Source organism: Patagioenas fasciata, chromosome 1 (assembly GCF_037038585.1).
Source record: "Patagioenas fasciata isolate bPatFas1 chromosome 1, bPatFas1.hap1, whole genome shotgun sequence".
NCBI classification, from domain to species: domain Eukaryota; kingdom Metazoa; phylum Chordata; class Aves; order Columbiformes; family Columbidae; genus Patagioenas; species Patagioenas fasciata.
In genome coordinates this window covers 215,145,611-215,171,354 of record NC_092520.1, presented here as the reverse complement: position 1 = coordinate 215,171,354, position 25,744 = coordinate 215,145,611, and the positions used below count along the sequence as shown (strand labels likewise).

At 63.0% G+C, this 25,744-nt stretch overlaps 1 protein-coding gene across 11 annotated transcripts in view; it reads left to right on the top strand.

Moving 5' to 3' along the window:
• SBF1 (SET binding factor 1) overlaps positions 1 to 25,744 on the top strand; it is an 87,118-nt gene that overhangs the window by 35,004 nt on the left and 26,370 nt on the right. For 6 of the 11 annotated variants that reach the window (XM_071803586.1, XM_071803580.1, XM_071803585.1 and 3 more), the window contains exons 2-9: positions 6,831 to 6,916; positions 13,079 to 13,216; positions 13,360 to 13,512; positions 17,140 to 17,250; positions 21,178 to 21,283; positions 22,022 to 22,154; positions 24,057 to 24,165; positions 25,235 to 25,348. In XM_071803586.1, the coding sequence (XP_071659687.1) occupies positions 6,831 to 6,916; positions 13,079 to 13,216; positions 13,360 to 13,512; positions 17,140 to 17,250; positions 21,178 to 21,283; positions 22,022 to 22,154; positions 24,057 to 24,165; positions 25,235 to 25,348 (950 nt within the window). The remainder of the gene's footprint in view (positions 1 to 6,830; positions 6,917 to 13,078; positions 13,217 to 13,359; positions 13,513 to 17,139; positions 17,251 to 21,177; positions 21,284 to 22,021; positions 22,155 to 24,056; positions 24,166 to 25,234; positions 25,349 to 25,744) is intronic. The other 5 variants (XM_065839256.2, XM_071803587.1, XM_065839230.2 and 2 more) reach the window with 2 other exon arrangements.

Here is a 25,744-nt window from a genome sequence, read left to right as displayed (position 1 = left end):
GCCAGGCTGGACGGGGTTCTGAGCACCCTGAGCTGGTGAAGATGTCCCTGTCATGGCAGGGGGGCTGGGGGAGCTGGGGCGGTCCCTTCAACCCAAACCAGCTGTGATTCTGTGACTCCTCAGTTTGTCACAGCAGCTGCATGTGGTGCTGGTGGGTCATTGTTTGTGGGATTTTATTTTATCTATTTCATTTGATTTGAATTCCAGCCATCCTGGGTAGTCGGGTCCTGCTTTGTCATAGATACAAGGATCTCTGTCACGGTCTCTGGTCGGATCGCTTGTTTCCCGCAGGCTCCGCAGTGCCCGTTCCTTGCTGCCGCCCGTTTCCCGTCCCCGCGGTGCCGGTGGGTGGTCAGGCCGTGGTCAGGCCGTGGTCAGGCCGTGGTCAGGCCGTGGGTCAGGCCGTGGTTCAGGCCGTGGTCAGGCCGTGGTCAGACCGTGGTCCATGCGGCACTCCCGCGGCTCTGGAGCGGGTGCTGAGCCCTTGCAATCCTGCCGGGGTGACACGGGTCATTCCATGAGCACCATCAGTGACCCACTGCAGGGCCAGGGCTGCTCCCAGCCCATGGCGCAGGCTTCAGTGTGCTTGGGTGTGCTTTGGTGTGCTTGGGTGTGCTTCGGTGTGCCTCGCTGTGCCTCAGTGTGCCTCGGTGTGCTTTGGTGTGCTTTGGTGTGCTTTGGTGTGCTTCAGTGTGCTTGGGTGTGCTTGGGTGTGCTTGGGTGTGCTTCGGTGTGCTTTGGTGTGCCTTGGTGTGCCTTGGTGTGCCTTGGTGTGCCTTGGTGTGCCTTGGTGTGCCTTGGTGTGCCTTGGTGTGCTTTGGTGTGCTTCGGTGTGCCTTGGTGTGCCTTGGTGTGCCTTGGTGTGCCTCAGTGTGCCTTGATGTGCTTCGGTGTGCCCATCGCTCACCGCAGCACTCTCGGCAGGAGCTTCAGGTCCCCGTGAAGGTTGCGTTTCATGCCTTGGTGCTTTTTGGGTTAATACTGTTTTGCTTTGCAGCATAAAGTATTTTATGATGCTTTAAAGCAGCTAAACTTGTTAAATAATTTGTGCTTTGAGATGCCAAGCAGCTCGTGGAAGCCTCTGCCACCAGCACTCGCAGCAGCCGTGAAGCTGAGACCCGTGTGTGGGTGCCTGGGGTGAACTGGCAGGACACCTGGGTTTGAAATGGTCTGTCAGTGCTGGAACTCCTCACGCTCTGGTGCTGAGGACTCCGCGATCTGTCAGTGCTGGAGCTCCTCACGCTCTGGTGCTGAGGACTCCGCGATCTGTCAGTGCTGGAGCTCCTCACGCTCCGGTGCTGAGGACTCCGCGATCTGTCAGTGCTGGAGCTCCTCGCGCTCCGGTGCTGAGGACTCCGCGATCTGTCAGTGCTGGAACTCCTCACGCTCTGGTGCTGAGGACTCCGCGATCTGTCAGTGCTGGAGCTCCTCACGCTCTGGTGCTGAGGACTCCGCGATCTGTCAGTGCTGGAGCTCCTCGCGTTCCGGTGCTGAGGACTCCGCGATCTGTCAGTGCTGGAGCTCCTCGCGCTCCGGTGCTGAGGACTCAACGATCTGTCAGTGCTGGAGCTCCTCGCGCTCCGGTGCTGAGGACTCCGCGATCTGTCAGTGCTGGAGCTCCTCGCGTTCCGGTGCTGAGGACTCCGCGATCTGTCAGTGCTGGAGCTCCTCGCGCTCCGGTGCTGAGGACTCCGCGATCTGTCAGTGCTGGAGCTCCTCGCGCTGCGGTGCTGAGGACTCCGCGATCTGTCAGTGCTGGAGCTCCTCGCGTTCCGGTGCTGAGGACTCCGCGATCTGTCAGTGCTGGAGCTCCTCGCGCTCCGGTGCTGAGGACTCCGCGATCTGTCAGTGCTGGAGCTCCTCGCGCTGCGGTGCTGAGGACTCCGCGATCTGTCAGTGCTGGAGCTCCTCGCGCTGCGGTGCTGAGGACTCCGCGATCTGTCAGTGCTGGAGCTCCTCGCGTTCCGGTGCTGAGGACTCCGCGATCTGTCAGTGCTGGAGCTCCTCGCGTTCCGGTGCTGAGGACTCCGCGATCTGTCAGTGCTGGAGCTCCTCGCGTTCCGGTGCTGAGGACTCCGCGATCTGTCAGTGCTGGAGCTCCTCGCGCTCCGGTGCTGAGGACTCCGCGATCTGTCAGTGCTGGAGCTCCTCGCGCTCCGGTGCTGAGGACTCCGCGATCTGTCAGTGCTGGAGCTCCTCGCGCTCCGGTGCTGAGGACTCCGCGATCTGTCAGTGCTGGAGCTCCTCGCGCTCCGGTGCTGAGGACTCCGCGATCTGTCAGTGCTGGAGCTCCTCGCGCTCCGGTGCTGAGGACTCCGCGATCTGTCAGTGCTGGAGCTCCTCGCGCTCCGGTGCTGAGGACTCCGCGATCTGTCAGTGCTGGAGCTCCTCGCGTTCCGGTGCTGAGGACTCCGCGATCTGTCAGTGCTGGAGCTCCTCGCGCTCCGGTGCTGAGGACTCCGCGATCTGTCAGTGCTGGAGCTCCTCGCGCTCCGGTGCTGAGGACTCCGCGATCTGTCAGTGCTGGAGCTCCTCGCGCTCCGGTGCTGAGGACTCCGCGATCTGTCAGTGCTGGAGCTCCTCGCGCTCCGGTGCTGAGGACTCCGCGATCTGTCAGTGCTGGAGCTCCTCGCGCTCCGGTGCTGAGGACTCCGCGATCTGTCAGTGCTGGAGCTCCTCGCGCTGCGGTGCTGAGGACTCAGCGATCTGTCAGTGCTGGAGCTCCTCGCGCTCCGGTGCTGAGGACTCCGCGATCTGTCAGTGCTGGAGCTCCTCGCGCTCCGGTGCTGAGGACTCCGCGATCTGTCAGTGCTGGAGCTCCTCGCGCTCCGGTGCTGAGGACTCCGCGATCTGTCAGTGCTGGAGCTCCTCGCGCTCCGGTGCTGAGGACTCCGCGATCTGTCAGTGCTGGAGCTCCTCGCGCTCCGGTGCTGAGGACTCCGCGATCTGTCAGTGCTGGAGCTCCTCGCGCTGCGGTGCTGAGGACTCCGCAATCTGTCAGTGCTGGAGCTCCTCGTGCTGCGGTGCTGAGGACTCCGCGATCTGTCAGTGCTGGAGCTCCTCGCGCTCCGGTGCTGAGGACTCCGCAATCTGTCAGTGCTGGAGCTCCTCGCGCTCCGGTGCTGAGGACTCCGCAATCTGTCAGTGCTGGAGCTCCTCGCGCTGCGGTGCTGAGGACTCAGCGATCTGTCAGTGCTGGAGCTCCTTGCGCTCCGGTGCTGAGGACTCCGCGATCTGTCAGTGCTGGAGCTCGTGTTCCTGTGCTGAGGACTCGCGAGCCCCACGTTCCCCTGAACTTCGTCACGGCAAATGGTCGAGGTTTGGGGCCATGGGGCTGTGTCAGACCCGCAGGAGCGCTCGTTTCTTGACACTGACAGCACAGGTTGTGCCGTGTGGCGTGGTGAAACACCCCCGTGTTCCGGTAACCGGAGAGCAGAGCGGTTCGACTGGGAGGGCTGGGAAGGGGCTTGTTCTGAACAAGGTGCTTTGCCGAAAAAACCTCTCCTCCCTCCATTGTCGCAGCAGCTCCACAGAGATGATCCAGCTCCTGAGGTGCTGGACAGTCACAGAATCACAGAATCACAGAATCACGTTGGTTGGAAGAGCCCCTCCAGATCATGGAGTCCAACCATTCCCCACCCCTGTCCCTGCCCCGTGTCCTGAGAACCTCCTGTCCGTCTGTCCGGCCCTCCAGGGATGGTGACTCCAGCACTGCCCTGGGCAGCCTGTTCCAATGCCCCACAGCCCTTTGGGGAAGAAATTGTTCCCACATCCAACCTCAACCTCCCCTGGCGCAACTTGAGGCCGTTTCCTCTGCTCCTGGCGCTTGTTCCTGGGGAGCAGAGCCCGACCCCCCTGGCTCCAAGCTCCTTTCAGGCAGTTCAGAGATCAGAAGGTCTCCCCTCAGCTCCTGTTCTCCAGCTGAGCCACTGCACGGTTGGTTCCTCGCTGGCCGGACCCAGTGGTGTCCCAGTGGTTCGGCACAGACCGGCATGGCCTGTGGCACCAGGACGGGAGGGTGATGGGGAGTCTCTGGCTTGGCCGTACCCCCCAGCCCAAGCACCGGCTGTTCCCAGCATGGCCGCGCTCCCCACACCGGCCTGCCTGGGGTTAAGGTCGCCTGCTTGGCTGGTGTCAGCTGAGTGTTTAACTTTTTGCTTATTTAGAGTTTCCTGTATGGTGATAACATCTCATAAACGTCCAAATATAGCTGAGCGCTAATGCAGATGGTGACCGGCTGCCCCGGAGCGGTGGGCAGGTGTCGCCGTGGGTCGGTGCGCTGGGGGACAGGGGGCAGGAAGGAAGGCTGGGGCGGCGGGGGACAGGGACACGTGTGTTCCCAGGCTGGGACGGTGAGGAGTCAGCTTTGTTCTGGGCTCCCCAGTGCCAGAAGGACAAGGAGTCACTGCAGAAAGTCCAGGGAGGGACAGGAAGATGCTGAGGGCTCTGGAGCATCTTTGTGTGAGGAAAGGCTGGGAGAGCTGGGGCTCCTGAGCTGGAGAAGAGAAGCTGAGAGGGATGTGATCAATGATCAATATGTCAGGGGGGGTGTCAGAGGATGGAGCAGACTCTGTTCAGTGGTGCCCAGCGCCAGGGTGAGGGGCAACGGGCACAGACTGAACCACAGGAGGCTCCATGTGAACATGAGCAGAACCTTGTTTGCTGGGAGGTGCCAGAGCCTGGCCCAGGCTGCCCAGAGCGGGTGTGGAGTCTCCTTCTCTGAGCCATTCAAAGCCCTGGGATCCTGTGTGATCTGCTCTGGGACCCTGCGTGAGCAGTGGGGCTGGGGACCTGCAGAGCTCCTGCAGCACAAACAGCCTGGGGGCCGCGGTTCTGGGACCTTCACCATCGAGTCCAGCCATTAAATAATCACAGTACATGACCTCGTATCTGTTTCCCCTGCGAGCGGGTGCAGACGTGCGCTCAGGACGGGGCTCCGGTGTCGCGGGCGCCCAGCGAGCCACAGGTCTGACGTGTGTCTGAAAGGATTTCCCTGTCCGTGACACTTGAGCCAGGCCATGGTGCTTGGGGAAGGCAGGTTTGGCTGTGAGCGCCGTGCGGTGACCGACGCTGTCAGCAGCACGTGGGACCTGCCCGGGCACGGGGGGGGATTTGGTTAACCCAACACCTGACAGTGTTTTCTTGGCACTGACCTTTCCATTTTGGGCTGCAGACTATAAGTGGCATTTTTTCTGATGCCTTGTTCTGCTAAATTCAGCTGTGGCCGGCTGGTGGTGAGCGAGGCGCTGGAAATAGGGCTGGGTGCCCAAAATAGCCCCGTGGTGGTGCCGCTTCTGGGGAGGCTCCTCCTGCCCCCCAGGGCCGAAATCCGGCTGTGCCGCAGGGGGAGCGGAGTCCTGGTGCTCCCGCAGGCAGCAGGTGTTGCTGTGAGGGACCAGTGTCCTGGCTGTGTCACCAACCCCATGGGCAGCGGGTGTGGGGGATCCTGCCCCTCTGCCCCGCTCTGCTGAGACCCCCCTGCAGTGCTGGTCCAGCTCTGGGTCCTCAGCACAGGACACACATGGACCTGCTGGAGAGGGGCCAGAGGAGCCCCAGGAATGACCCGAGGCTGGAACAGCTCTGCTGGGGACAGGTGAGAGAGCTGGGGTGTTCAGCTGGAGAACAGAAGCTCCAGGGAGACCTTAGAGTGGCCTTTCTGGACTGAAACGGGGCCAAGAAGAAAGATGGGGACAGACTTTAGAGCAGGGGCTGTTGTGACAGGACAAGGGGTGATGGTTTTAAACTAAAGGAGGGAGATTCAGGCCGGACATGAGGAAGGAATTGTTGTCCCTGAGGGTGGTGAGAGCCTGGCCCAGGTTCCCAGAGAGGTGGTGGCTGAACCATCCCTGGAGACATCCCAGGCCAGGCTGGACGGGGCTCTGAGCAACCTGAGCTGCTGAAGATGTCCCTGTCATGGCAGGGGGACTGGAAGAACTTCAAGGTTCCTTCCACCCCATCCTGTGGTTGGATGATCAGAGGCCGTCGTCCCCCGGGACGTTGGGTGGTCACAGCCGTCCTTTGGCAGCTCTGTGGGGACTGAGGTCCCGCTTCCTGGGGCCACTGCCTTCCCGGCTGTGCCCAGCCTGGCTCCAAGCTCAACCCTTCTCAGCACTCCCAGTTCGCAGCCTCCTGCACCGGGGCAGGTTTTACCGTGAGCAGCTTTGTCGCTGATGGGATGTGGCTGATGTAGAAGCTTTTCCCCCTTGCAGGCTCTGTGAGTGCAACCAGAGCGACCTGAGCTCCAGGGCTGGTTTGACCGTCACTTCAGGCTGTCCCGTGAGCTGGTGGCTCCAGGAGAGCCGGCTGGCTCGGGCCGGGTCCGGTGCACAGCAGGTTTGTGTTGGGGCTGGTGCCAGGCGTGGGTGGGAGCCCCCAGCAGCGCCGCCGCTCCAGCCGCCGTGAAACCGCAGGGAAACGGCAGCTCCAGGGGAGCCCGAAAATAACGCCGAGCAGCGCCGTGCCATTGTTTGGAGAAAAGGTCAAGTGCCAGCTTGTAGATAACGAGCAGTGAACGTGGCTCCAAATCTGTGTGTGTGATGTGCGTTAGCAACGCGAGGAACGAAGCCTACGACCTGCGATCAGCTGCACTTCTGCTTTGCCTCTGACGCAGCTCGAGATAAGGGGTTTGCGAGCTGTTTGCTCGTGACTGGATGGAAATCGCCGCTTTTCCCGCTGGCGTGGGCAGCGCTGCCACCCAGCCGTGTTTGCGGAAGGGGCCGGGGTCGCTCTGCGCTGCCGTACCCGTGGAGGTGACGCGGTGACGCGTGCCAGCGCGTCGGGGCTGTGGTGCTGCCGGTGCTGCTCCCGCTGACCCGCTCTTGTCTCCGCAGGGAGCGGGGATGGCCAGGGCCAGATCCTGCAGCGGTTCCCGGAGAAGGACTGGGAGGACAACCCCTTTCCCCAGGGCATCGAGCTGGTGAGTGTGCTGTCCCTCGGGACCGGGACCGCGGGGATGGTGACACTGTGTGCACACATCCTGCTGGGCACCACGGGGTCTGACCCTCATGAGACGGGGGTTCCCACCTGCCCCCAGCACAGCTCTGAACACGTTTGGACCCAGACGGTCGCTGCCGCTCGCCCTGCCCGGCGCTTGCTGCTCTCCTGCCCGCTGTGCTCCCCTCCTCGGGGACCGGCGGAAGCTGGAGCGCTCCGAGAGCATCAGTGTAAATGTCCCCATCACAAGAAGCAGGGCTCTGCTGTTGTCCGACCTGTCCACACAGCAAACCGCTCTGCTCCCCGGGCTGGCGGCAGCAGTTTGCCCTCCTCGCCCTCCTCGCCCTCCTTGCCCTCCCCACCCTCGCAGGGCTGGGTGTGCTCTGTTTGCATCCACCCATGAGGAGCCGCCGGCCCCGTGTCCCTTCCCCAGCCCTCGGGAGACGCTCCCCAGCTGCCGGGAGCCCTCGGAGGCTGCGATGCTGCCGGGTCGTGCCCGTGAAGCGACACACCCAGTGGAACTGGTCATGCTGTGGGTTCTTCACAAACCAGCTTTTTAGCTGATCGAGGATCAAGGGATTGTTCTCGTTGCTAAATTTGAGCAGAAGCTCCTCTCGGACCGTCCCTGCCGCCGTGGTGCTGCCGGGAGCTCTGAAGGAGTCGAGCTGCTGCTGCGCTGCGGCCAGGGCGAGTGACTCAGGCTGCTGCTTCTCCAGACCCTTTGCACTCCTTAACTGAGCCCCCTTCAGGCTTCTCTCCTCCTCCACCCCTGCTTCCAGCTGAAGTACAGCAGAGGACAAAACCAGAGAGGGACGAGGCTTCAGGAGTCCCGTCCGTGCCGCACTGGGGCTCTCCCCACGCTGCTCCCCACGGCCTCGCGGGTGCCGTTGCTGTGCCGGGAGGTGCCGGTGCTGCGGGGCCGGAGTGTGACAGTCAGGGAGAGCCGAGAGCCCCCGTGCCCCCGGAGGTGTCACCTCCCGCTGGGACAGGCCAGCCCGAGCCACCGGCCAGGAAGGCTCACCCAAGGGCGTCCGAGCATCAGCCCTGGCCAGGGGTGTTTTGGCGAGGGAGCCCGGGGTGCCTGGTGCAGCAAAGGGCGTTCCAGGTCCCTGCACGTCCCTGGGGCTTTGTGCATCACAGGACAGGATCACAGAGTCGCTCAGGTTGGAGGGGACCTGTGAGGGTCATCACGTCCAGCTGGGAGAGTGGCCTTGGCAGCTTGTGTTCCTAGAACATGTCACCGAGCGTTGGGATCGCTGGCCTGGGCAGTCTCTGGGTAGCCAAGGGGTGGTGGCCCAGTGGCCACTCATTTTGTGGCCTGGGCAAGTTCCCTGAGTGATGTAGTGCTGGTTTCCCAAGTGGTGGATCTGCGGCCACCCCCATTGCCCGTCCGGACTCTCAGCTCCTGCCCCGTTCTGTGGCCTTGTCCCCAGCTGGTGTCACCCCACCTTCGGTGCGGGGCGCTCCCACGCGAGCCGTGCCTGTTGGAGGCTGAGCAGCACCGTGCCGTGTGCCATCCAAAGCTCTCGTGTCGGGCTTCACCAAAACCCTGCCTTAAATGGTGGCAGGAGCGGAGGGTGTCAAGCTGGACACGTCCCTGGTCCCCATCTCATCCCTCTGCCCCGTCCCAGGGCCGTGGCCTCGGCAGTCACCGCCGTGGCCACCAAATCGTGCCGCGTGCCCGCGGGTGAGCGTGGCCGGTTCACCTCCCCATCGCGTGCTCACCCTGACGCCGGCGCAATCTGGGACTGCTCTGCGCTGTCTTGGCTGAGGCAGAAGCACATACTCTAGGTCTGGTTAGTGTTCCCGCCTGTCTGCAGGGGACTTGGGAGCTGTCCCAAGGAAAGAGGAAAGCTGCTCTTTTCCCAAGGGTCAAACTGTCCAGCCAAAAAATCTCTGGAATTCCAGCAATGGGAGCGTGTCCCGTTGGGAGCCGGGGGCTGTCCGGAGGGTCCGGGCTGAGCAGGACTGCGCCCAGGCCACAGCAGCTTCTGAAAATCGGGCAGAGCCTGCCCCGGGGGTTTGGGTTGCACATCACACTGCGGTCACCGCTCTGTTCCTTTTAGTGGCTTTTTGGGGGAGAAGGTTCTCTGGTGCGTGCAGGGAGCAGGAATTTGTAGCTTCTGCCCTTGCGCAGTCTGACAGCGTTTCCAAACAAAATAGCCCATTTTAGTGGGTGGAAGTTCCTGCGGAGAGACATGGGGTGTGAACGTGACTCTGCTGCAGCGTCCTCCCCTCGCACAGCCCCGAGCCCCACACGCTGGGGGTCTCCAGGCCTTGGGGCACTGGGAGAGCTGGGTGTTACTGCAGGGAAACCGAGGCAGGGACCCCGCTTCGGGCTGTGACCGGCGGCTCTCACGTCCAGGGTCACTGCTTGCAGTGCCCGCGGTGGCGCCGGCTGAGGGGCGTGCGGTGGGACGGAGATCCCAGCGCAAACTGGGGCCCGTGGGTTGTGCTGGTTTCTGTGCTCCACTGAGGGCTGGTGGATCCCCCTTCCCTGTCTGGATCCCACCCCTGTGCTGGTCACAGTGTTGTTTGGGTTGGTCCTCATGTCCCCCTGTCCCACAGTGCCACCGATCTGTGTGACACAGCATGAGGGTGCCCAGGTCTTCAGGCTGCTCGTGGGTGGTTGTGTCATAGGATAGAATCACAGAATCACAGAATCATTTTGGTTGGGAAAGCCCCTCCAGATCACTGAGTCCAACCATAACGCACCCCAGCACTGCCCCATGTCCTGAGAACCTCCTGTCCGTCTGTCCAGCCCTCCAGGGCTGGTGACTCCAGCACTGCCCTGGGCAGCCTGTTCCAATGCCCCACAGCCCTTTGGGGAAGAAATTGTTCCCAGATCCAACCTCAACCTCCCCTGGCGCAACTTGAGGCCGTTTCCTCTGCTCCTGGCGCTTGTTCCTGGGGAGCAGAGCCCGACCCCCCTGGCTCCAAGCTCCTTTCAGGCAGTTCAGAGATCAGAAGGTCTCCCCTCAGCTCCTGTTCTCCAGCTGAACCCCCCAGCTCCCTCAGCCGCTCCCATCACACTTGTGCTCCAGCCCCTCACCAGCTCCGTTCCCTTCTCTCCACTCACTCCAGCACCTCAAGGCCTTTCTTGGCGTGAGGGGCCCAGAACTGCCCCAGGATCCGAGGTCCCCATCCCAGGGGACAGTCGCTCCCCAGGGGTGCAGGGTGAGCATCCTCCCACCCCGGGGCTGATTTTGGGCAGGGGTGGGTGACGAGCTCCCTCTTGCACACACAGATCTTCAGCTCTGCATGGGGTCCATCGTTCAGTCTGCTTTACCTGTGTCACCCGCAGTGTTGCAGGGCGCCACGGTACCACCATCGACCATGGTCGGGTTGCTTCTGGAGGGCTCTTGTTTCAGCCAATGTGCGCCCGTCTGTCACGGGGGACGTTTGTCCTTCCTAGAGGATCTGGTTTGAACGGGCAGCGGCTGGGGCGGTCAGACATGCGAGTGCCTCCTGCTGTATGAACAGGTGGCTGCTTTGTGTGCCTGCTGCGCGATAAATGGCTCAGGGAGCAGCGGGTGCAATCAGACGGGGCTGAAGCGGCTCCAGGGCACAGACGGGCAGAGCCGCCTGCCCCAGCGCTGTGACCGATCCGGGTGTCCCCTGCTGTGGTTCGCAGTCACCTGTCCTCTCCGCAGCGCTGGTTTAGGGAGCTGATGGATCTCCCTGTGTCCATGGCAGAGCGCTGGCTGCTTGGAGCTCCTGTCCGTCCCGTGGGGGACCGAGGGCTGCGATGGTCCCGCTGGGCCCAGGGCAGGGGGTGACAGAGCCGTGCCTCGGCTGGGCAGCTGTGACCCGAGTGAAGAGGTGCTGGTGTGTCCGTGGTTGTGTTGTGCCATCGTTTCCCTGCGCCCATTTAACGGTGGTGTAATTGCCTGTGGAATGGGCTGCGGCTCCTTGGTGTGACCGGAGAGCGGAGCAGAGAGCGATGGTGTTAGAGAATCAGAATCATTTCAGTTGGAAGAGACGCTCAGGATCATCGAGTCCAACCATAACCTCACTCTGGCACTAACCCACGTCCCTGAGAACCTCATCTCAATGCCTTTTAAGCCCCTCCAGGGATGGTGACTCCACACTCGCTGGGCAGCCTGTTCCAGTGCCTGCCGATGTCCTCCCGGGGTTCTCTGCTGGAGGAGCAGCCCCGGGGGTCCACACTTCATGGCTCAGGCCTGTGGATGAGCACCCCTGGCCCCGACTCTGGCCTGTATGTGACAGTCCCCGCCGGGAAGGCTTGGAGCTGCGGCCGCTCCGTCCGTCCGTCCATCCCTCTCAGCAGCAGGAGGCGCTGGACCCCATGTCCCGCAGGCAGCGCTTGGTGTGCTGTGCTCTGCTTCCTGCCGGCTCTGGGGGTGTTTGCACAGAGCTGTGGGCTCACTCTGGAGCCCAGGGGGAGAGGAGCTCTGGTGTTGGCAGAGAGCGCTGTGCACTCACCTGGGGAGCAGGCAGGGGACAGCGCGGGGTGACATGTGACAGCGGCAGCAGGAGGGAGAGGCCCCGGGACGCAGGTTTGCAGGGGCGGATGTGGCAGGGACTGTCCCGCTCTGCTCCGCACTGCTGCGGCCTCACCTGGGGCATTCACTGTGTGCAGGGCTGGGGACACAGGATGGAAAGGATAAAAAGCTGCTGGAGGGTGTCCAGAGGAGGCCATGAAGTGGTGAAGGTTTGGAGGGGAAGCCGTGTGAGCAGCGGCTGCAGTCCCTGGGTTTGCTCAGCTGGAGCAGAGCAGACTGAGGGCAGAGCTCATGGGCTGCAGGTTCCGCAGCAGGAGCAGGAGGGGCAGGGTGAGCTCTGCTCTGTGACAGTGACAGAGCCCAGGGAACGGCAGCAGATGTGCCGGGAGGGTCAGTGGGACATGAGGCAAAGGTTCTTCCCCAGAGGTGCTGGACACTGAACAGGCTCCCAGGGAGGGGTCACGGCCCAACCTGACAGTGTTCAAGCAGAGACTGGACAGCGTCCTCAGACACACGGGGTGACCTGTGGGGTGTCCTGTGCAGGGACAGCAGTTGAACTGATGATCCTGTGGGTCCTTCAGCCCAGGACATCCTGTGGTTCTGTGATTCTACCAGCCACATGCAGACACTGAGGAAATAGAGAAAAATCCCTTGAGGCTTCGAAACCCAGGGGGAGTCCTCGGGCCGCTGGCTGGAATTACCCACCAGCCCGGGGAGGGCGTTTGGAAAGTCCCCAGAAACCCGTACAGCCGTGTTCGGAGCTGCCTGAAGTGGGTGTTGGTGCAGCCACGGCCGGCCCCAGGGAGCGGTGTCACCTCCCGGGGCAGCGCCCGTGTCCTGTCACCCGTCACCTGTCCTGCTGTCCCCACCGAGAGGGACCAGGAGCCTGGGGTGGTTTAACCCCAACTGACAGCTGAGCCCACGCAGCCGCTCGCTCACTGCCCGCCGGTGGGACGGGCGAGAATCGGAAGGGTAAAAGTGAGAAACTCGTGGGTTGAGTTATAGCCCATGTAGTAAGTAAAGCAGAAGCTGCACACGCAAGCAAAGCAAAATGAGGAATTCGTGCCCCGCTTCCCATGGCGGGCGCGTTCAGCCGTCCCCAGGACAGTGGGGATGCGTCACAGGTGACGGTGACTTGGGAAGGCAGACACCGTCACTCTGAATGTCCCCTTCCTGCTCCTTCCCCATACCCATACTGAGCGTGACGTCGATGGTGTGGGGCGTCCCTGGGGTCAGCTGTCCCAGCGTGTCCCCTCCCAGCTCCTTGTGCCCCTGGCACAACGTGAGGAGCTGAAAAGTCCTTGACTGCTCAGCAGCAGCTAAATCAGCGCGTTATCAACATCACTCTCAATAGAAATCCAAACGCAGCACTAACTGTACTGAGAACAAAATTAACATTACCCCAGCCAAAAGCAGGGTAGAGCCTCTGGCCGGCGCTCCCCCCACGCCCTGGGAGCCACGGGTGCCGGAGAGGGTGCCCGGCTCCATCTCCCTCAGTCCTCCATAGGTGAGGTGCTGCCACCCTGAGCTCCCTGTCCCCGCAGCCGGTACTGAGCGCTGTCGGTACCCAGTGATTTGTGTTCTCACCGTCCAGCCCGCGGAACCCCCGGCCCCACGGCGATGCCGGGGGACGAGGGGCAGCTCAGCCCCCTGAGCACCATCCCTGCCGTCTCTTGCAGTTCTGCCAGCCCAGCGGCTGGCAGCTCTTCACCAAGAGGAACCCCCCCACCTTCTTCGTGGCCGTGCTGACCGACATCAACTCGGAGCGGCACTACTGCGCCTGCTTCACCTTCTGGGAGGCCGTGGAGAGCGCACAGGTACCGGCGCCGGGCGGGCTGGGCAGCGGCACGGGGCTGCCCTTGGCGTGGGCCGGTGGTTCCTGCTCTCCCCGTGTCGGGGGAACCCTGGCCCCCATGTCAGAGGTTTGGGAGAGAGAGGATCAGCCTGTTTGTGACCCCAGGACCTGGCTGACGTGTCTCCCCAGCCTCAGAGCCACCCCAGGAATGGCGAGGAGGAGGAAGAGGAGCCATCGTCTCCTGTTCAACCCGCACAGCTCTTTGCTCCCAAGAGCTTGGTGCTGGTGTCACGGCTGGACCACGCCGAGGTGTTCCGGGTGAGTGTGGGCGCTGGGGCTGGGGGAGCAACGTTAGTGGAGATTTTCGGGTTCTGGGAGCGACCAGGAGCTGCGCAGTGGCTGCCAGGAGCAGGAGCCGCCTGGCACAGCACCCGTGGGGAGAGCTGCCCGGCCCCCATCCCCAGCCAGCCCCCCGAGCCAGGTCAGCGGCTGCGCAGTGAACCCGGGTGGCAAACCGGGACGCGGCAGCTGGCGGCCTCGACCCGGTTTTGTTCACGGCAAACCTGTGGAGAACAGCCCGTTCCTGCCGGGGCGTTTATCTTGGCCATCTCTGTTTTCTTTACACGCGCTGCGTTATGTGGCTGTAAAGGGTTGGTGAGGGCCCGGGCTGTGAGCTGGCGTCTTTACAAACGGCCTCGGTGCGCATTGTGTCCGCGGCTCTGCAGGGGGACGTGTGGGCCCCCCCGGCTGCTCCCCCGGTCCCGGGCAGGGCGGGAGTCTCTCCTGAGCTCGCCCGGGCGCTGGGCTCACGAGAGGGCAGCGTTCTCCAGCGGGCCAGCCCGTGTCCCTCCTGTTCCCTCCCGCGGCGAGGACGTCGCCTCTGGGCTCCCTTCTGTTCTTGAACCTCCTGTTCGCAGCCAGCTCCGTGAATGGGAGCACATGCTGTTCCCTCGGGGCGTTCAGCCGCAGCGGGCTCCAGGCATTAATAACTGTCAGGGTGGAAATATCACTGTATCGCTCTGTTCTCTGGCCTGGAGCCGCTTCAAACAGCACAAACTTGGGGCCTTGCGGACTCACACCCCAAAGCAGGTCATGGAGGCTGGAGGCGGCTCTGGAGGTACCTGCTCCAGCCCTGCTCGAGCAGGGTGTCCTGGAGACCGTCCACGTGGGGTTTGAGTCATTTCTGAGGATGGTGGCTGCACAGCTCATGGGGAACCGGTGCCAGTGTTCACCCACCCTCCCAGGAAGAAAGCCGGGGTGTTCTGTGGGGAAAGCTGCCTGAGATGGGGTCAAGCTCTGTGTCTGGCGGTGGCTTTTAACAGCACAGGTGCATACGAGTAGAAATGAGCCTGGATCACCACCACATTTCCCTCGTTGCAAACCGTTGATCGTGTAGTTGTCCTCCCGTCTTGGATGGCCTTCGTGGAGTTGGAATTCCCTACATCGCAGGAGCTGCTCGTCGTCTCCAGCAGAGCGAGGTCGGCCGGGCCGCTCTCCTGCTGGGCCAAAGCTGGTTGAGCTGCTGGCTCTGGGGACAACAGGGTGACAACAGGGTGACACGAGCCAGCGATGTGCCCAGAGACTAGTGGTACCTGGGGGGTGAGGAAGAGTGTGGGCAGCAGCTCAGGGAGGTTGTTCCTCCCCATCTGCAAAACTGGGCCCAGTGCTGGGCTCCCCGGTTCCAGAAGGACAAGGAGTCACTGCAGAGAGTCCAGGGAGGGACGGCTCATCCTCCCTGGCTGGTTCCTGAGGAGGCCCGGTCACGTTGGCACTGCGCATTTGGCTGCCTGATTGCAGCGCTCGGTTGCTTGAGTGATTCACCTCAGTGAGTTCTGAGGAACAGGCGAGCGACAAGAGCTCTACAGGCCTGGTGATCTGGGCCACTTCTCCCTTAGCTGTGACACAAACCCCAGAATGTCACTGGGTGTCCCCAGGAGGTCTCTGAGCATGGAGCTTCTCTTCCTTTCTCCTTCTCCTGTCTCCTTTCTCCTTTCTCCTTTCTTCTATCTTCTCCTTCTCCTCCTCCTCCTCCTCCTTCTCTTCCTCCTTCTCCTTCTTTTCCTCCTTCTCTTCCTCCTCCTCCTCCTCCTCCTCCTCCTCCTCCTTCTCCTCCTCCTCCTCCTCCCCCTCCTCCTCCTTCTCCTCCTCCTCCTCCTCCTTCTCCTCCTCCTCCTCCTTCTCCTCCTCCTCCTCCTTCTCCTTCTCCTTCTTCTTCTCCTCCTCCTTCTCCTTCTCCTTCTCCTTCTCCTTCTCCTTCTCCTTCTCCTTCTCCTTCTCCTTCTCCTTCTCCTTCTCCTTCTCCTTCTCCTTCTCCTTCTCCTTCTCCTTCTCCTTCTCCTTCTCCTTCTCCTTCTCCTCCTCCTTCTCCTCCTCCTCCTCCTCCTCCTTCCCCTCCTCCTTCCCCTCCTCCTTCTCCTTCTCCTCCTCCTCCTCCTCCTCCTCCTCCTCCTCCTCCTTCTCCTTCTCCTTCTCCTTCTCCTCCTCCTCCTCCTTCTCCTTCTCCTTCTCCTTCTCCTTCTCCTTCTCCTTCTCCTTCTCCTTCTCCTTCTCCTTCTCCTTCTCCTTCTCTTCATGACCTTCCTCCTCACTCCGTTACTCCAGTGAGCAGGAGCTGCCCGGCCCATTCTCTCCAAAGCCTCTGTGCTGGAGCTGGTCTTGCTTCCCAAACAGAGCAGAATGGGCTATTTCAGTTGGAAGGGCCCTACGCTGACCACCCGGCTTGTTAACCAGCAGCTAAGGGTGTTGTGAAGGGCCCTGTCCGAGCAGAGCGGGCCCAGCCTCGGTGGAGCCCTGGGCTCCTTCCCATCCCTCGCATGGGGTTTTTGTGAGACTCGATGTGAACCCGCAGGGAGCGGGGTGCTCAGGGGTGCGGGGAAACCCATCTGTTCTCAGGCACCTCTGACCAGGAGGTTTTGAACCCCCTGCTGCTCCTGCTCAGCTCTGGCCCAGGGACACGTTTGGGATGGCGCTGGTGGGCTCGGTGCTGCTGGCTGGTGGCAAACTGAGCGCTGGCTGATTAATTATCCTGTCCTGCTGATGAGGAGTCACCACGGCAGGTCTGGGGGGAAGACCTTGAGCACTGGAACCAAGAGGGGGACAAGTGTAGGGTCTTGTATCTGGGCAAGAACAACCCTAGGTACCATTATAAGATGGGGAGTGTCCTGTTGGAGAGCGCTGAAAAGGGACCTGGGGGTCCTGGGGACAGCAGGGTGAGCATGAGCCAGCACTGGGCCCTTGTGGCCAGGAAGGCCAATGGGACCTGGGGTGGGTTAGAAGGGGGCGGTCAGTAGGTCAGAGAGGTTCTCCTGCCCCTCTGCTCTGCCCTGGGGAGACCACACCTGGAATATTGTGTCCAGTTGTGGCCCCTCAGCTCCAGAAGGACAGGGAACTGCTGGAGAGAGTCCAGCGCAGCCACCAAGATGCTGGAGGGAGTGGAGCATCTCCCGTGGGAGGAAAGGCTGAGGGAGCTGGGGCTCTGGAGCTGGAGAAGAGGAGACTGAGGGGGGACTCATTCCTGGGGATCAATATGGAAAGGGGCAGTGTCAGGAGGATGGAGCCAGGCTCTGCTGGGTGACAACCAGTGACAGGACAAGGGGCAATGGGTGCAAACTGGAACACAGGAGGTTCCACTTGAATATGAGAAGCAACTTGTTGGGGGTGAGGGTGTCAGAGCCTGGCCCAGGCTGCCCAGGGAGGTTGTGGAGTCTCCTTCTCTGCAGACATTCAAACCCGCCTGGACCCCTTCCTGTGGAACCTCAGCTGGGTGTTCCTGCTCCATGAGGGGATTGCACTGGATGAGCTTTCCAGGGCCCTTCCGATCCCTCACATCGTGTTTCTGTGCAGAGGTGGCTGTCACAGCCTGGTGACAAGCCCTGGGAGCCACTCGTGCAGTGGGGCTCCTCAGCCGCACCCCGGTGCTCAGCTGCGCTGTGCTCCCCTCTCCAGAACAGCCTGGGCTTGATCTACACCATCTACGTGGACGGCCTGAGCGTGTCCCTGGAGAACGTCATCGGGAACCTGCTGACGTGCACCATCCCCATCACCGGGGGAGCGCAGGTGGGTGCCCGGCCCCTTCCCCCCCCCGCTGCTGCTGCCCCCGAGCGGGGTGTTTGCTGGGCTCTGTCTGGTTCTGCTGCGCTGGGGGAGCAGGGCAGGGCTGTTTGGCCATGGCAGAGCCCGGCTCACCGCGGCGCTGCCGGAGGAGCCGCCGCAGGGCACGGCTGCATGGCTGCGCAGGCAGTGCCTTCCCAAGCGCTGAAGAGTAGAAACAACAGACCTCTTCTGGGGTTTGGAGCCGCTCAGCACCACATCAGCTGAGATCTTGCTGCTTCGCTTCGCTGCAGCTTGCTGTGACCGGGCAGCGTGGTCTGGGCCCTCGTCCCCTCCAGGAGGGAGCGTGGGGGGATTTGACCAGCAGCTGCTTTACGTGGTCACCGATGGGTCTGTGCAAACAATCGCCACGGTCTCTGGTCACTCCTGCTCGGGGAGGTCCCGCTGCTCCGCTCACGCCTGTCCCATTGCCCGGGGAGCTGCTCAGGAGTGGTCACGGGCCACTTGTGAGAGCGAGGACGGGGCAGCTCTGGGGACACTGGCCAGGCCAGGCCGGCCTGTGCCGGCTGAGCAGCCTGGAGCTCTGTCCTCACAACCCTGGCCGGTGCTTGGCGTGGCCTCCATCTCCCATGGATGGGGCTTGAGGAGCAGCGGCCTCACGTGCGCCCAGGGCTGGGTCTGTCAGAAAACCCTCCCGTTGTCCCTCGGAGCCGTGGGTGCCTCCAGCCAGGCCCTGTCCCCTCGTGTGACCACAGACGGGTGAGGACGGGCTGGTGGAGCTGGCAGGAGTGGAGGGAGCCCGGCTGGACCCGGGGACAGGAGGCAGCGAAACGTCCTGGAGCCTTGTGCTGCACTAATGCGTGGAGCGCAGCCATGGACGGGCGCTTGTCTCCTCCAGGGGCTCTTCCCCTTCAGCTGAGCTCTGCTTTCCTCGCCAAAACATACCATCTCCTTCTCTCAGGAACCTTTGCAGGGCCGGGCAGCACCACAGGTCCCTGCAGACAGAGGTTTCTGCCCCCACCGCAGCCGTGACCCTGCGGAAGGTGCTGCCTTGAACCCGTGTCTCTGCGCAGGCTGCTTGCAGGCGCTTTCTGCCCCTTGAGCTGCGTCACGGGCGTCAGAGGGAAAAGAAGAAACCGTTGTCCCTGAGGGTGGTGAGAGCCTGGCCCAGGTTCCCAGAGAGGTGGTGGCTGAACCATCCCTGGAGACATCCCAGGCCAGGCTGGACGGGGTCTGAGCAACCTGAGCTGCTGAAGATGTCCCTGCTCATTGCTCATCATGGTCCCTTCCCACCCAAACCCTCCTGTGATTCTGTGAAAGGTTTGGTGCTTCCCCTGATAACCCAGAGCGACGCATCCCCGGGAGGGCCCGCAGCGCTCCCCATGTTTGCAGGAGCAGGACGGTGCCGTCATGTCCCGTCCTCTGGAGCAGAGATCGGGTGCTGCCCGCACCCAGGGCTGTGGCTCCGGGCCGGGTGTCCCGGGTTTGCTCTGTCCCAGGCGAGCGCGGGAGCGTCCCTGTGGATCTCCCGGGCCTGTCCCACCGCAGCTGGTCCCTCCCGGGGGACACGCACGCGGCAGCACGGGCCAGGAGAGGCTGTTGGCACCAGGACAGCCTCGAGCCGCTGTGCCTCGCCGAACAGCGCTTTGGGGCACAGTTGGTGGTCACCTCCCGGTTGTGGCAGGGTGGCTCTGCGCTGTGGGAACGAGCAGCGTGCTCCAGGGAGGACAGTTTGGTGGCACTTCCCTCGCCATGCTCTACCTGTCCTCCCACTGTGTCCCACCGCTCTTTCCCAGTGTCGTAGCTCTTGCTCCTGCCCCATGTATGTGTGTGTGTGCGTTTCTCCTCCCCGCCGTGCCGGTCCCTGCTTGTCGCTGGCCTCAGCCCGTGTTGTCGCTCCCGCTGTCCCTGTGTGTCTCTAACTGACTGTGCTGTCTCTGTCTGTCTCTATCTCAGCCTGACGCGGAGGACGAAGCAGCGGTACGCACACCTTTTCTTTCCTTGGGTCTGTCTCATTAGCCACCACGCTTTTATTGTCCCCAAAGGTGGCGCGAGGTGCAGCGGCGGGGCCCGGGCACGGCTGCTCAGGGGCACCCCGGGGTGTCCGTGTGTCTGCGTGTGGCACAGGGGGACAGGGGGGACGTGTCCCCAGGCCTGGGCAGGGTGGGATCCCCCATCCCTGCACTCTGCGTCCCCACGAGCGCTGCCCTGGGGCTGTGACAACACGGTGGCCCCTGCGGGGACACCTTGCTCAGGGTGTCGGTTCTGCAGTGCAGGATGGAACATTGAGGAGCGGATTTCTGGTGGATACAGGGGCCTTGGCTCTTGTGGCTGCGGGGGCTGAGCGGGGAGGGGGTTGTGGTGAAACCTGAGGTTGCAGAGGAGGAGTCCAGGGAGGGACAGGGAGGTGCTGAGGGGTCTGGAGCATCTTTGTGTGAGGAAAGGCTGGGAGAGCTGGGGCTGCTGAGCTGGAGAAGAGAAGCTGAGAGGGATGTGATCAATGATCAATATGTCAGGGGGGTGTCAGAGGATGGAGCAGACTCTGTTCAGTGGTGCCCAGCACCAGGGTGAGGGGCAACGGGCACAGACTGAACCACAGGAGGCTCCATGTGAACATGAGCAGAACCTTGTGTGCTGGGAGGTGCCAGAGCCTGGCCCAGGCTGCCCAGAGCGGGTGTGGAGTCTCCTTCTCTGAGCCATTCAAAGCCCTGGGATCCTGTGTGATCTGCTCTGGGACCCTGCGTGAGCAGTGGGGCTGGGGACCTGCAGAGCTCCTGCAGCACAAACAGCCTGGGGGGCCGGGAGGGTTTTCCCTAGAGAGGTGCAGCAAGAGGAGAAGAGGGGTGGTGATCAGGTCGTTCCAAACTCTGCAGCCTGGAGAGACTGGGGACATCCAGGCTTCCCTGTGCCAATGGGAATGAGCTTAGATCTAAGGAAAGATTGTACTGGAAAGAAGCAGGGAGACTGTGCCCGTTCTGTCCTTCCCAGGAGCCGTCAGGGCCCGTGCACGCTGCCTGGACCATGGGAGCAGCTGCAGCACTGGGGCTGCTCCTTTAGTGGCACAGAGGGCAGTTCCCCCCGGCTGTGGGGTCCACTGTGCTGGGGGCTTGTGCCACCTGGGGGCAGCTCGGGGCCGCTCACGCCAAGAAAGGCCTTGAGGTGCTGGAGCGAGTGGAGAGGAGGGAACGGAGCTGGTGAGGGGCTGGAGCACAAGTGCGATGGGAGCGGCTGAGGGACCTGGGGGTTCAGCTGGAGAACAGGAGCTGAGGGGAGACCTTCTGATCTCTGAACTGCCTGAAAGGAGCTTGGAGCCAGGGGGGTCGGGCTCTGCTCCCCAGGAACAAGCGCCAGGAGCAGAGGAAACGGCCTCAAGTTGCACCAGGGGAGGTTGAGGTTGGATGTGGGAACAATTTCTTCCCCAAAGGGCTGTGGGGCATTGGAACAGGCTGCCCAGGGCAGTGCTGGAGTCACCATCCCTGGAGGGCTGGACAGACGGACAGGAGGTTCTCAGGACATGGGGCAGGGACAGGGCTGGGGAACAGTTGGACTCCATGATCTGGAGGGTTTTTTCCAGCCAACATGATTCTGTGACTCTATCAGCTGTGAAGGAGCTGCCTGTGCTGGCCGGGACCACCATTTTTTGGTCAGGTCTCGTTCTTGCCCGCAGCCCCCGGCCCCAGCCAAGCGCACGATGTGTGTTGGTGCAGGATGCTCTCACTCCTCGTGCTGCAGCAGCCGTGCCTCTGTGCCGCGGCCGGACACGCTGCCGTGATGGGTACAAGGGTTGTGCCGAGGACATGGTCACCCTGTCCCTGTGTACCGGGGGCACTGGGGGTGTCACTGGCTCGGCGAGGTGACTGCCTTCCCCTGGGTGCTGGTGCTCAGCCCTCGCTCGTGCAGACACCCAGCAACCGGGTGTGTGTTCTCTTGCAGAGGACGATCTCTCTGGGAGCCGGGGACAGGCAGGTGATCCAGACCCCCATCAACGACTCGCTCCCCGTCAGCAGCTGCAGCGTGGCCCTGCTCTTCCGCCAGCTCGGTGAGACTCGTCCCCACGTCCCCTCCCCACCGGGGCGCTCCCCGAGCCAGCTGGCGGCTGCTGGGCTTGGGTTCCCTGCACGCCGCCTCCCAGCTCAGGGCTCTGCTCCAGCCGCGGCCGCCTCGGATCGACCCCCCCGGCCCCGCTTTGCCTTCCCCAGGAGGGCAGGAGATGGGCAGCTCTGCCCACACGGACACAGGGATGTGGCCACGTCTCATGGGGAGCAGTCCGGGTGGTGGGAGAGGGTGCCTGGAGGAAGGAGGGAGATCCAGGCTGGACATGAGGAAGGAATTGTTGCCCTGAGGGTGGTGAGAGCCTGGCCCAGGTTCCCAGAGAGGTGGTGGATGAACCATCCCTGGAGACATCCCAGGCCAGGCTGGACGGGGCTCTGAGCACCCTGAGCTGCTGAAGATGTCCCTGTCATGGCAGGGGGGGCACTGGGGGAGCTGGGAAGGTCCCTTCAACCCAAACTGTTCTATGAGGTGCTACCCTTGCCCTTGTGCCCCCAACTGAAGGACACTGGTGCTCAACCGAACTGCTGACACCTCTCTGAAAGGGGGTTCCTTGGGGAGGACGTACCTGGGTGACCCCAGAGTGGCTCTTTGGGGGATGTTGAGCTCTTCGGTTGTGCAGAACCTGTGGGTGGGGAGTGGGATCCAGCCTGGGGGGGAATTCACAGTCTCTGGCGGGGTGTGGAGGGGAACCCCCATTTCTGAGCACTCTCTCCCCCTCTCCCAGGCATCACCAATGTGCTGTATCTGTTCTGCGCGGCGCTCACCGAGCACAAGATCCTGTTTCTCTCCAGCAGTTACCAGCGGCTCACTGACGCCTGCCGGGCTCTCCTGGCGCTGATGTTCCCCCTCAAGTACAGGTGAGGGAACCTCAGGGCTCCCCGAGTCCCACAGCCCCCTACAGCAGCCTGGAGCTGCCCACTGAGCCCGTCCTGCCCGTCCTGCCCGCCCCTTGTCCCATGTCCTCACTGCCTCCTGGTTTCATGGCCATGTTCCTGGTAAGGAGCTGTGGTTTTGGTGCTGCTGGTGCAGGTACAGGTGGATGAATGCCCACAGGCCTTGGTGGTGCTGAAATCCCCTTTTCTGAAGCCTTTGGTACGCACAGCAACGTAATTCCAGAGTGTCCCCAGCAGCTAAGGGCTGTGAACCTTCCTCCCCCGCCTCCCTCCTCCCCAGGGCAAAGCCGGGCTCTGGCACTTGGAGCAGGGAGCGAGGCCTTAGCAGTGGCTGTGGCTCCGGGAGCCACTGGCACACACAGTTTCTAACCACAGTGGCCTTTGGCAGAGGGACACAAACCCGTCAGGCTATGGCACATGGTCCGATGGTGTGTGGGGGAGATGCCAGAGGTGCTTTTCTATCCAGAATCCATCCCCTTTCCCTTCTCTCAGCTGCGCTGCAGCCTGTACAGAGCACAGAGCCTGGGTGCACTGTGTCTGCCGGCATCTCCCCATCCCAACCTGGGCGCACTGTGTCTGCCGGCATCTCCCCATCCCAGCCTGGGCGCACCGTGTCTGCCGGCATCTCCCCATCCCAGCCTGGGCGCACCGCGTCTGCCGGCATCTCCCCATCCCAGCCTGGGCGCACCGTGTCTGCCGGCATCTCCCCATCCCAGCCTGGGCGCACCGTGTCTGCCGGCATCTCCCCATCCCAGCCTGGGCGCACCGCGTCTGCCGGCATCTCCCCATCCCAGCCTGGGCGCACCGTGTCTGCCGGCATCTCCCCATCCCGGCCTGGGCGCACCGTGTCTGCCGGCATCTCCCCATCCCGGCCTGGGCGCACCGTGTCTGCCGGCATCGCCCCATCCCGGCCTGGGCGCACCGTGTCTGCCGGCATCTCCCCATCCCGGCCTGGGCGCACCGTGTCTGCTGGCATCGCCCCATCCCAGCCTGGGCGCACCGTGTCTGCCGGCATCTCCCCATCCCGGCCTGGGCGCACCGTGTCTGCTGGCATCTCCCCATCCCAGCCTGGGCGCACCGTGTCTGCCGGCATCTCCCCATCCCAGCCCGGGCGCACCGTGTCTGCCGGCATCTCCCCATCCCGGCCTGGGCGCACCGTGTCTGCCGGCATCTCCCCATCCCAGCCCGGGCGCACCGTGTCTGCCGGCATCTCCCCATCCCAGCCTGGGCGCACCGTGTCCCCCAGCAGCCCTGCATCCCACCTCGGGCACAGAGTCCCACTGAACGGGGATGCTGGACACTGGGAGCGTTCCAGGAAGTGATGCTGTGAATTCTGCCCACCCTGGAAAGGGCCACACACGTACAGGGCTTTTGTTGGGGGCTGCTGGTGGCCAAGCCACCGTGGTGACTCCTGTGGGGCCCTGTCACCCCACTCGCCCCAGTGTCAGGGACCTGGGGACGCTGTGAGTAGCTGGGCCAGGGAGGGGACACTGGTCACAGACTGTTTGCACATCTGAGTGGGACGGCAGGGATAGACGGGCCCTTGTTACTGCTGGATCCTGTTGCGCTGCTTCCACGTGGCCTTCCATGCCCCAGGCTGCAGAAAGGCTGTTTGTATTCCGCAGAAAGCTCTTTTTGGAGTTAAATGGCTCTGCTGGAAACCTTTCCCTCAGGCAGGCTCGGGTTGTAGCTCCAGGGCCAGAAGGTTATCGCAGTCACTGTCCCCGAGCACTCAGGAACTGCTCAGCTGCAGGGCACGAACTGTGAGGGGCCGAGGGTGCCCGCAGGAGGCCGGACGTCCTGGGACGGTCCCCCGCAGCGGGACGGGGCTCGGCCACCTGCAGCGATGCTCTGTCTCGGTTGCAGTTTCACGTACGTGCCCATCCTGCCCGCGCAGCTGCTGGAGGTCCTGAGCACCCCAACGCCCTTCATCATCGGCGTCCACTCCATCTTCCAGTCGGAGACGCAGGAGCTGGTGAGACGCGTGTGCCGGGGCAGGGGCGGTGCGAGGTGACACCAGGGCCATTCCGGCCCTCTGAGTGGCAGACGTTGTCCAGGGGGTGCCCAGGGCCGCGGGCTGAGCACACCAACCCGGGCTGTGATCCTCGTGTGCCACTCGGGCCACGCAGGGCTGGCCAGGCCGCGGTGCCGGGGCTGCAGAGCTGGCACAGAACCCCCGGGGTGCACCCGCGATGGGGTTTGGAGCCTTGCTGGCATCAGTTCAGAAAGTGATTTAAATCAAAGTGTAATGAATCATAGAATGTCCTGGGCTGGAAGGACCCACAGGGATCAGAGTCCAAGTGCTGTCCCTGCACAGGACACCCCACAGGTCACCCCGTGTGTCTGACCATGCTGTCCAGTCTCTGCTTGAACACTGTCAGGTTGGGCCGTGACACCTCCCTGGGAGCCTGTTCAGTGTCCAGCACCTCTGGGGAAGAACCTTTGCCTCATGTCCCACTGACCCTCCCTGGCACATCTGCTGCCGTTCCCTGGGCTCTGTCACTGTCACAGAGCAGAGCTCACCCTGCCCCTCCTGCTCCAGCTGAGGAACCTGCAGCCCATGGGCTCTGCCCTCAGTCTGCTCTGCTCCAGCTGAGCAAACCCAGGGACTGCAGCCGCTGCTCACACGGCTTCCCCTCCAAACCTTCACCAACTTTTTTGCCCTAAATGAGTGCGATGTGAACTGGAACGGGGTTCGGTGCAGCCCCCTGCACCCCCTGCTCCGTGCCGTGGTGGTTGGGCAGGACGGGCTCCGTGCCGGGCCAGATTTGTGCTCTCCCTGAGAGCTGGGCTGGTGAGGTGCGAGGGCCTGGATGCCACAAAGTCCCTCCTGCCGGGCTGGCCCACCCCGACCTTCGCTGCGGGAGCGATGGGATCCCTCATAGCTTGGGTTTGGTGACAGTGGATGGGGGAAAATAACTACTGAGGACTCCCAGAGGAGGAGAGGAGCCTTGCCGTTCCCAAACGCGCTGCCCCGCGCCCCGGGAGCTGTGGGAGGGTGTCGGGAGCCCGGCCTCGCCTCACGCCTGTCCTGCCGCTTCCAGCTCGATGTTGTTATCGCAGACCTGGACGGCGGGACGGTGAACGTGCCCGAGTGCGTGCACATCTCCCTGCTCCCCGAGCCGCTGCTCCAGCAGACGCGGGAAGCCCTCTCCATGGTGAGTGCCACCGCCTGTCCCTGTCCCGTGGCGTGAACACCTCGGGAGAGACGCACGCTCCCGTGAGAACGGAGCGCTGGGGGCTCCTCTGGTAGCGGAGGTCCGTGTGTCGTGGTCCCACTCGCCGCTCGCAGGACACCCTTCCTGATCCTGGTGGCCTCTGGCCGTGGCGGTGCCGGAGGGGCTGGTTCTTCCTGCGGTTTCTGGGAACCCAGCGCTGGCTCCCGGCCCATGCGCAGGAAGCAGCTGCATCCCTGGGGCTTTTTTCTGGCCCCTCGCTTGTTCCTGGAGGTCACCGACTGTGCAAAGCAGGCCCAGGGCGGCCGTGCCAAACCAACCCTGTACAGCTTGGGTTCTGCTCCTTGGCTGTGGTGAGCGGTGGGGCTGGTTCTGCCG